General features: G+C 40.4%; 1 protein-coding gene across 1 annotated transcript in view; it reads right to left on the bottom strand.

Moving 5' to 3' along the window:
* The window catches only part of slc16a2 (solute carrier family 16 member 2), a 56,175-nt gene extending 44,666 nt beyond the window's left edge, over nt 1-11,509 (bottom strand). Inside the window, exon 1 of the mRNA XM_016234216.1 lies at nt 10,065-11,509. Within this exon, the coding sequence (XP_016089702.1) occupies nt 10,065-10,470 (406 nt within the window). The 5' untranslated portion in view covers nt 10,471-11,509. The remainder of the gene's footprint in view (nt 1-10,064) is intronic.
* Nucleotides 11,510-11,790: the final 281 nt, after the last annotated feature.

Raw genomic sequence — 11,790 nt, 5'->3', positions numbered from 1 at the left:
GGGTGCCGTGACGTCTGCTGGTGTTGGTCCTTGTGTTTTATCAAGTCCAAAGACAATGCAGCCGTCTACCAGGAGATTTTGGAGCACTTTATGCTTCCATCTGCTGACAAGCTTTATGGAGATGCTGATTTCCTTTTCCAGCAGGACTTTAGCACCTGCCCACAGTGCAAAAAACACTTTCAAGTGGTTTGCTGACCATGATATTACTGTGCTTGATTGGCCACCCATCATGCCTGAACTGAACCCCATGTGGAATCTATGGGATATTTTCAAGAGAAAGATGAGAAACAGTCGATTCAACTATACAGACGAGCTGAAGACTCAATAGTGCCTCAGCAGTGCCACAGGCTGATCGCTTCCATGCCACACCTCACTGATGCTGGAGTTTGTGCTAAAGGAGCCCCGACCAAGTATTGAGTGCATAATTGAACATACTTTAAAGAACTTGAGCTTTTCTGTTTTGCAAATCCTTTTTTTTTTTTGATTGATCTTCATTATGAGCTGTACGCTCTAATCATCAAAATTAAAACAAAAACACGTTTGAAATGTTTTACTTTACATGTAATGTATCAAGAATATATGAAAGTTTCACTTTTTGAAATAAGTTACAAAAAAAATGAACTTTTTCATGATATAAATTTTTTTTAGATGCACCTGCATATATAATTAACATAACTAATATAAATAGTATAATAACATAATTAGTAATAAAATATTAAATCTATATAATCAAAAATAAAAAACACATACACACACATAAATATCTGCCAATTAATAACAATATTTTTAAGATATATAGACATATATACACATACACACTACCAGCTAAAATTCAGCTTTACATTTTAAAACATTCAAATAGAAAGCAGTTTTTTTAAATAGTAAAAATATTTCACAATATTACTGCTTTGCTATATTTTGGATCAAATAAATGCAGGCTTGGTGAGCAGAAGAGAATTCTTTAAAAAAAACATTACAAATCTTACTGTCCAAAAACTTTTGACTGGTAGTGTATATTATAATTATTTAATTGTTAATAAAAACTAGGACAAAATAAATAATCCTAAAATAATAAAATATTTTCAACACTGCATATAATCAACACAAACAGAAAGAATGCATTTATAATAACAAGATTGTTTCCTATTCATCATTAAAAAACACTTATTTGTCATTTCTGATGTCTGATGAATCTAACTAAAAGACTAAAAAAATCAAGCAATCCATAGCAAAATGACCTGAAATGTTTCAAAGTTGATTTTGTTCCCAGCTGAGACAGAGCTGCTTTTGTGTTAACCTGCATGTAAAGTTGTGTGGGAGTGTCTGTTGGGGGGGGGGGGGGGGGGGGGGGGGGGGGGACGCAGGACACGCCCCTTTAAGCTCTGTGTGTTCCCACACTACCCATGAGCCCCTCACGGACCAATCAAATCCCTAACACACGCCCACATCACAGCCATCACAGCAGATTAAACAAAGGGCCGTCACGCAGAGAGACAGAATGAGAGCGACAGAGTAGGAGAATTTTATTACAAATCCTCAGCGTTGTGAAGAAAGAAAAGATACAGAAGAAACAGAAAGTTTTCAGTATTTGCTCTGGAAAATAGAAAATGCTAACGGTTTTAATCAGAAAGATCATTCTAGAAAACAGGTGTAATTAATACAGGTGTAAAAACTTTAAAAGGTGAAATATCATGAAAATCTGACTTTTCCAGGTTTTAAGTGCTATAATCAGGTCCCCGGTGCATCTACCAACCAAGGAAATGTGAAAAAGATTAACCAAGTAACTTTGTTTTGGTAAGTCTTTTTCTGCAAGCGTCTGAGAAAATGAGCGCGTCAGATTTCGCTCCCTTGGTGAGGTGGCAAAGGGATCTCATTATAATATTACCGCCCCTTAATCTGTAAGTACCCACGGCGCCGTCATTGTGTTTTCGCAAGCGACAACGGTGTACCAGTTCTAATGCCATGGCGAAAGTTTGAGCAAAACATGCTAACTGTTCTGCCTTTGGCTGCACAGACGAACACAGAACACGATTTAGAGTCCCAGCCTCAGAGGAGACAAGGGAGCAGTGCATTTATTGATTTATTTAATATTCCTGCTGCCACACAGATCTAAAATAAACATGCAATTTATTTCCCAGCTGTTTACCTTCACAGACATAACCGACTGTTTTTTGTAACTCATGTGTTTTTAACGTAAACTTGTGTGTGAATGAGAACTTAGTTTAGTACTCACATGCTGTGACAGCCGTGTGCACTCAGAAAACTGTGTATCAGAAGTTTAAACTCATATGGTTTAAAGCGCGATAAACATGCTTGTCACAAATCCGGTCCATGGTCTTCCGCCTGCTGGCCACCAGAGGTCGCCTTCTGATTACATTGACTCTCACACCACACAAACTGTTGCACATCACCCTGGACTACATTTCCCATGCTCCATTGCACTGATTGGACTCACCTGCAGCCAATCACACACACACTATATAACAACCCCTCAAATCCTTCTCTAATCGCCAAGTATTGTCTAGAGTTTATTGCTTTCCAAGTTATAGCTAGATTACGGAGCCATTCCGAGTTTTCTGAGTCAAAGTCTAGTTTAATCCTGTTTATTGCCTTAGTCATTCGTGACTTGATCCCAGCCTGTGAAGTATATCACCTGTCTTGGATTACCCCTCTCGTCTCGCCCTGTTCGGATACTGTTTACCCCTCGCCTGGACCATCGCCTGTGTTTCGGATTACTCTTCAGTCTGGCCCTCTATATACTTGTCTGCCATTGTCCAACTCTTGCCATGTCTTTAAATAAAGCCTTGCAAATGGATCCGCACGTCTCTCGTCTCGTTCGCCCCGTTACAGAATGCTTGGCCAATACAAGGATCCAGCAGCTTCTCGGATGAACATTGGCCAGGTATGGACATTGCAAGAGCAAGCGATCGCTCGAGGACTATATTCAAGAGTATCTAGCCATTGCATATTACTCTGATTTACCGGACTGTGTGTTAATAGAGTTTTTTTGCGAAGGCATTAATCAACCACTGAAGTCTAAGTTTAGACGCGAGGGTCCGCGTTCATCACTCTGTCAGTTTATGGACTATGCTTTGTTGTGTGTTGGCTCTTCATTAACTGTGGGTGTCGCGGAGGAGGAATGCGACACCGCATCTGTGACTGAGATGGCGGACGCACCAGTTCACACTCACAAAATGGCGGTCACAACTACACCCCGTCATGTCTCAGCTGCCATTTCTGAGTCAAGTCAAGTCAAAGCTGCTCTTCATGCGTCAAGTCAAGTTACATCTGTTCGTTCGGAGTCCCGTCCAGAATCTCATCACGCCTCAGCTGATCTTCCAGTGTCAAGTCAAGTCACAGCTGATCTTCCAGAGTCTCGTCACGCCTCAGCTGATCTTCCAGAGTCATGTCACATTTTAGCTGTTTGTCCAGAGTCATGTCACGTCCTGTCTGTTGCACCCAGATCTTCAAGGTCAGTGAAGATCCTCACACTGGATGCACCGCTGGTGTCTGCATGCGCAGCTGGTATTCCCAAACCCACTCACTTTGTCATTCCTGTTCCTGAACTGATTCCCCTGTCTGAAGCGCTTCCCTTGATGGGGATTGCTTTATGGTGTGTTTGGGCTGCATACACCACCACAGAACCTCCCAAGGCGGAAGCGCTAGCTTCAGCTCCTTGCGTGGTGGTGGCGCTCAGCAATGCACTCTCAGCCTGTCGTGTTGCGGTCGAAGAGACCTAGGGTTGGGTACCGAAACCCGGTGCCAATATGGAACTTTATAAAACGATCATGTTGCTATTTTCATTTGAAAATGTAATATTTAATATAAAACATATTACAGTGCATGTGGCATACCATACAGTCATTCACAGAACTGATTAAAGACAGTGACAGACAGCACTCAGTCAATTCACTCATTTTAACTAAATATCAGAGTGATTGACAGAGATACAGTAGAAACATTGTGTGGTTTTTTATTAAATATTGTTTTGTATTAAATAATGACCCTACATTAATTAGCCTTAGAGTAAGTGAAGCACAACTCGGGAAATGAGAGCATCCGAGGAGTATGTGAATGCTATGTATATTTATTTTTAATATGTTTAATGTTATCCATAGTTTTTTTTTTTTGGCTCTTTTTTTTTTTAAGTATCGGTTCAGGCACCGTTTAGGCACCGGTACCATTTTAAAAGTATCGATTTGGCACAGGTATCATTAAAAACACAATCGATACCCAACCCTAAAGAGACTGTTACTGAACTCTCCCTGTTTCCTGATGTTACTGCTGTAGAACCTCTAGAGGTGGCGGCAACCGCTGCAGAACCTCCAGAGGTGTCAGTGGTATCCATTAATGAACTCTCTGCCTGTCCTGTCACGGCTATGGAGGCCGTCTGTGAACTCTCTGCCTGTTCTGTCACGGCTATGGAGGCCGTCTGTGAACTCTCTGCCTGTCCTGTCACGGCTATGGAGGCTGTCTGTGAACTCTTGCCTTGCTCTGAACCGGCCGATGAGGCCATCTCCGAACTGCCGTCCTGTTCTGAATCAGCCATAGAGGCTGATTGTGAACTGTCTGTCCGTCTTGATGCTGCTAATGAGTCTGATTTTGAACTCTCTGTCTTGCCAGTTTCTATAAATCAGTCTGATCATGAACTGTTAGTCTGTCCAGAATCAACCCATGAATCAGTTTTTGAATTATCTGTCTGTCCCATTTCCCTCAATGAGCCTGAGGTGGAATCACGTGTCTGTTCCGATCCCATCAACAATTCTGATCTAGTACTATCTGCCTGCCCAGTATCAGTCCATACGTTGTTTGTCAGTTCAGTTCCAGCCAATGCTCTTGGTTTTGAACAGTCTGCTCATCCTATCTCAGCCAATACATCCAGTTTTGAACTGTCAGCCCATTTTGTTTCAATTAACAAACCGGATTCTGAACTTTCTTTCTGTCCTGTTTTAGCCAATGAGTCTGATGTTGAACCATCTGTCTGTCTGGTTCCAAACAAGGAACCTGTTATCTGCCTCATTAGTCCAGTTATGAGCCCAGAAAAAATAAATGCACTCCATGTCTGTCCCGTTAACCCTGTCACTGCCTTAGAGACCATTCAGGAACTGTCTGTCTTGCCAGTCCTAGCTAGTGAGTCTAATTATGAACTGTCTGCCTGTTCTGTTTTCCCAAATGTGTCTGTTGAACCGTCTGCCTTGCCAGTCCTAGTCTGTGAGCCCGTTTATGAACTGTCTGCCTGTCCAGTTTCAGTCAGTAAGCCTGTTTGTGAACTGTCTGCCTGTCCAGTTTCAGTCAGTGAGCCCGTTCAGTTGTCACCAGGGAAAATATTGATGAACTTGTTGTGTTTCCTGCCTCGGTCCTTGAGACCATATATGCTCTGTCTGTTTCTTGTGTCTCAGTTTTCCCTAGTTCCAAGTCTCACGAATCCGGTCCATGGTCTTCCGCCTGCTCGCCACCAGAGGTCACCTTCTGATTACATTGACTCTCACACCACACAAATTGTTGCACGTCACCCTGGACTACATTTCCCATGCTCCATTGCACTGATTGGACTCACCTGCAGCCAATCACACACACACTATATAACAACCACTCAAATCCTTCTCTAATCGCCGAGTATTGTCTAGCGTTTATTGCTCACCAAGTGATAGCTAGATTCCGGAGCCATTCCAAGTTTTCTGAGTCAAAGTCTAGTTTAATCCTGTTTATTGCCTTAGTCATTTGTGTCTTGATCCTAGCCTGTGTATCTCATTTTGTCTGATCTCTGCCTGCCCTGAAGTATATCGCCTGTCTTGGATTACCCCTCTCGTCTCGCCCTGTTTGGATACTGTTTACCACTCGCCTGGACCATCGCCTGTGTTGGATTACTCTTCAGTCTTGCCCTCTATATACCTGTCTGCCATTGTCTGACTCTTGCCTGTGTTGATCATGTCTTTAAATAAAGCCTTGCAAAGTCACTAATCCAGTCACTAATTTTTTGTACTTATTCATTTAATCATGAGGGTGCTTTTTTTTTAGTTTGTATGATCTTTAAACAAAAAAAACACTTTTATAATGATTTTGTATAGTAAACTATTGATGATTGATCAGCATAAACATATAGGAAACACTTAGTTTCATGACCTTGAGAACAAGATTTATAATATAAAATGAAATTGTAAAACTGTCAACACTGGTATCTCTTATAATTATCATGATAAGAATCATAATTATTTTATAATAAATAAGTTAAAATAAATAAAGTTAAAGTTTTCTATTAATTTAAAACACACACACTTGCATACATACATACATACATTAATTATTACATTATATTCAAATTATATATAAAAATCTAAATCAAAAATAAGAATTGAATAATTAGATTTTTTCTTTATAATTTTTTATAATTAATAAAAAAAATTTAAAGATTGAGTACATTCTACAAGAAAAAAACTATATAATTATTTGTACTTCATGTTAAATTCAGTACTTGTAATTTCCCTTTAGTTATTTGTGAAATTCTTTTTTCAGAGTTTCAAAATAAATCATACAATATTTTTTTCAATGTATTAGCCTAATGCTTGCCAAAGGCAATTAATTAATCTTAAATTCCTTTTAAAACACCATATCAAACTGAAAAAGGCAGCAGTTTCATACAATGACCCACAAAACTGAATCAGGCCTGAAAGTAGGAAGAGACACACACACACACTCACAATATTCACTGGCACAAATAATTCATGCACATATTTTCATTCTGCACAGTATCACTTTATAAAACACGAGGGAGAAACCAACGAACACACTTCTCCATAACGCTCATTAGTACTCTCCTCAAACCACTCATTTGTCCTCCTCCTATGGGCCTGATTTTATTAATATTCAGATGTAAACATCAAATAGTGATGTTGTACAGCCAAGTGGGTGTCTGAACATTAAAACTAACTGAACTTTTACTGCGTGTTGACCGTAAAAATGGAGCTCAGCATGAAAGACAGATGGAAATTTCCTGAACAACATCCAGAGGCCTGCAAGACATTTACGAGATTATGAGCATGTGGACTCAGTCTTGTTTTCCCTCACGTTGGCTCGGGCAGAGGATCAGAAGTGAGCTTGGGGGTTTGTTGGGTACATTCACAGGTTCAGAAGGGTTCGTGACAGATACTGCTTTCGACTGCATTGAGCACTGAATGAGCTCTTGGTCTGGTTTACTACACAATGTGAGAGCTGCTAACATGCTGTTTTATCATGCTGATGCACAGCATATGGATGATATATTGTAAATAACTGGGAAGATGCAAATTATTAAAAATCAGCACTAGGACTTTCCACTATTTCTTCACTTCACTGGTCTGTGTTGAGGAGAAATGTGTGGATAGATTGATGATTTCTCTGACCCTTGCGCATGGAGTGAGAAATGGAAAGCCCGGATGGGAGCGAAGCAATTACAAAACTCTTTGAACGGTGAAATTGCTGCTACTTTACAACGACCAGAATAAAACTGTAAAAACGTTTTGTAATAATAATCAGAAAATCAGTTTCTGATGAGTTAATGAGCGATATGGTAAAGGGATGGTTTTAGATACCTTCAGTAATATTCTGGTTTGATATATTGACATACACTGTAGGTCAAATGTTTCAAATAATTAACATTTTTCGTGTTTTCGAAAGACACTTTTTATGCTCACCAAGGCTGCATTTATTTGATCAAAAATACAGTAAAAACAGTTAAACTGTAAAATATGATCACAAAAATAACTTTTATATTACAATTTTAATTTACAATTAATTATACACTTGTACATTTTACCATTTTAAAATGTCATTTATTCCTGTGATGCAAATCTAAATTTTCAGCATCATTACTCCAGTCTTCAGTGTCACATGATCCTTCAGAAATCATTTTAATATGCCGATTTGCTGCTCAAGAAGCATTTCTGATTATCGTCAGTGTTGAAAACAGTTGTGCTGCCAAATATATTATTGGAAACTGTGATATACTAGCATTTTTGGGTAAGTGATTTTTTTTTTTAAAGATAGAAAGATACTTTTATTTACCAAGAATGCAATAACTTAAGTTATAGTAAAGACATCAACGAATCCTGAAAACAAATGTATCATGGTTGCCACAAAAATATTAAGCTGCAAAAGTTGTTTTTAACATTGACAATGATAAGAACCATTAATAATTGAGCATCAGTAATAACTGATTAATAACTGAGCACCAAATCAGCATATTACAATGATGTCAGTATACACTGGCGGCCAAAAGATTGGAATCAGGGCTGGATTAGTAATCGGGCATACTGGGCATTTACCCGGTGGGCCGACACATTTAAGGAGCCGACAGAATGTTTTTGTTTTGTTTTGTTTTTTTGCCAAGGACCATCATGTCTCCTGTATTGACAGCGTAAACCACCCAATCACAATGCGCTATAGACGGAGCGATGAAGTATTTTGCTCTGCCTATATAAAACAAACTTTCAATTTTTTCTATTCTATCTACTTGTTTTTCTTCTATTCTATCCACTTGTTTTTCTTTGTGTGTGTGTATAATATATACGTAGCAAGGTGTATATATATATATATGTTTGTGTGTGTGTGTATATATGTGTGTGTGTATAATATATATGTATATATATATACACCTTGCTACGTGTACTGCGTTAGGCTAACCGAGACTTGTCATTTGCACTTATATATTGTTGCTCTTTTGTTAGTTTTGACTGCTTTTATTGTCCTCATTTGTAAGTCGCTTTGGATAAAAGCATCTGCTAAATGACTAAATGTAAATGTAAATATAAAGATTGCTTCACCCCAACTTCTTCCTCGTCGGCTTTTCCCACGTTTTCACAGCAGCATTATCAAGAACAGTCTTGCTCTGCAGTGAGTGATGTGGGCCAAAGAGCCAGGCAGGAGGAGAAGAAGCTGAATCTGTAAAGTGCTTCACTGGGACTCGCAGCGGAGGCAGGAATCTATCCTAATGTGTGTGTGTGCCATGAGTGTAGAATACGTAAACACTTTTTAATAAAAACTTAAATTCGTCCCCCGCGCTTTTTTGGCCAAGTCAAGCGAAGTGTGTTCACAGAGGTTTCCATGGGCCAATGCGAATAAATCTAGATTTAAATTAAAAAAGACACGATATTGTCGGACCTAACGTTTTATTCTTATCCAAAACAACTATGAGTGTGATACATACACTACCAGTCAAAGGTTTTTGAACAGTAAGATTTTTATTGTTTTTTAAAGAATCTCTTCTGCTCACCAAGCCTGGATTTATTTGATCCAAAATACAGCAAAAGCAGTAATATTGTGAAATATTTTTACTATTTAAAATAACTGCTTTCTATTTGAATATATTTTAAAATGTCATTTATTCTTGTGATCAAAGCTACATTTTCAGCATCATTACTCCAGTCTTCAGTGTCACATGATCCTTCAGAAATCATTCTAATATGCTGATTTGCTGCTCAAGAAACATTTATTATTATTATTATTATTATTATTATCCATTATTAATTGTCAAAATAATCGTTTACTTGTGTTATCTTTGACTAATATTTAAATTTGTTTGATGATCTGAAACATTAAAGTGTGACAAACATGCAAAAAAAAAAAGAAATCAGGAAGGGGGCCAACACTTTTTCACACCACTGTATATAGATATATAGATATAGATACAGGTGTGGTCACTATAAACCATCCTTGTCTTCAAAACTTCTCTTTTGTTCCAATACTATACATATAGGCTACTATAAAAAAATACATATACGAGTTTTGTGGTGACATATGTTAACAAATAGTGTCATACATTTATTTTGCCTTTAGACCAAATATTTCGCCCCCCCCCCCAAATAGCCTATGTTCCCGTGTTTTCTCAGTAGCAGGTGTCAGTGTGTGATGTGAGTGGGCGTCTCCCTCTGTCTGTGGCGGGTCCAGAGAGCAGCTTCAGGCGGCTGCCACCAGACTCTGGGGCTCGAAAAAACAGTTATGATCCCTTAAGCCTCTCAGGATCAAGCGTGCCTGCAATCTCCTTTCACCTCACACTTACAACACTTAGTGAAACACTGAAACACACTCACCCACTTTGAACTGAGACGCCTGGTCCGTCAGTTCCTGATGGTCTTTCACCAGCATCATGTGCAGAATCCCGAATGAGTTCTGGATGCCGAAAATCGAGCCGTTGCACCACGTAGCAGCGAACACCACGACCCAGCCGAAGCCCCCCTCCGGGGGAACGAACCCCGGTCCCGGGTGTGCGCCGGGCGGCGTCGCCGGACGCTTATCGGGGCAGCCGGTTTGTATCAGCTGCACCGTGCTGTCCTCCGGGGCGAGCTTACGCTCCTGTTCCTCATACTCCTGCGGCTCTTTGTGCTCCTCTGCAAGTTGCTCAGTATGTCCAGCCTGCGGTTCAGTGGTCGATTCTTCCGAAGCGGGTGTCCCGCTGGCTGCTGCTCCTGCAGTGTTCTCACTGCTTTCTGGGTGCATCCTGGATGCCAACGCGTTTCCAGAAGAAAAAGAAGAACAGAAATAAATCCCCTCAAGATCGGAAACTAAGTCAACCTCGCGTCACTTTGCATGGACGATCACTCATAATCCGATTGATAATGCCCAAATCTTGTTATGAGAGATCACTCTTCATAATAAAGCAGCAGGACTTCCAGCAAACTGAGGAGGAGAACACAGTGAGCGCGCGCTTTAAACCGAGTCCAAAGCTCTTTGCGCTCGGTTCACATCCCTTTTATCGTGCACCGACTCCTCCTCTATCGTTTGTGGAATATTTACACCGGACCCCGGTGGGCTGCTCTGCTCACTTCTGCACTGTTACAGTAAAACGGTGAAACGTTCCGAAACGCTCATTCTGCGAGAGCTACAATGTAACCACACACGTTATCGTCATCCCGCAGAAGTTATAATATAAACGTTCTATAATCAGCAAGTGCGACAATGTGAACGTTCTGCGCAATGCAACAATTACGCGTTCTAAAGAACAACGAGCAGATCCCGCTGGAGAAACGGATTTAAAATTCCACCGGCGCAGGATCACGGAAAGAACCGGACACCTGAGACCACCCCCTCCTCCGTGGCTTCAGCCCGTCCCGCAATTGGCCTGAAACAAGGAAGCGCGCGAGGAACTGTACAGATGACACGAGAGCAGATTTACAGTGTTATAGGTGCTTCCTGACACATTCACAACCAGTCAAACAAATGAAACCGAGAGCATCCGGTGAGCAATGCATCTGGTTTCCCGGCCGGTGTCGCAAGTGCACAATCAATCCATCAATGCTAGTCAGAAATCAGACCGTTCCTGGTTGGAAATGTGTCAAGGGCGTCGTTTTCAATGCTCTCCGTGACCGCGGATGAGAGTTTGGTCGGTGCAGACGGCGGCGGGCGTGGAATCGGTGCATATAGAAGCGGGTTTGGGAAGCCATGACGGGTTATTATGGTATGGAGGGGGAGGATCCGTGACGCGCTTCCCTGTACAGTAATGCCTCTAATCAAGTGACCAGAGGGACGCATCCACACATCCTTCCATACATAAGCCTATGTGTGCTTCCTTTATCCAGAAAAAACATTACATTACAAATACATTTTGGCAGATGCTTTAATCCAAAAATACGTAGAAAGTGTTTAAACTATATATTTTTATTAAAATATGTGCTTTGTCGCGACGCGACGCTCTTACAGTTGCACTATATGAACATGTTGCATAACTGTTTTGGTTTTGGAAATGCATCACCAAGACTGAAGAAGTGCACTTAATATCTGACAATCCAATTATTTCTTCGTTTGCATATTTGCTTGCGA

The sequence above is a fragment of the Sinocyclocheilus grahami genome, unplaced genomic scaffold (assembly GCF_001515645.1).
Source record: "Sinocyclocheilus grahami isolate Dianchi unplaced genomic scaffold, SAMN03320097.WGS_v1.1 scaffold447.1, whole genome shotgun sequence".
Taxonomy (NCBI): Eukaryota; Metazoa; Chordata; class Actinopteri; order Cypriniformes; family Cyprinidae; genus Sinocyclocheilus; species Sinocyclocheilus grahami.
This window is presented reverse-complemented; position numbering and strand designations above follow the sequence as displayed.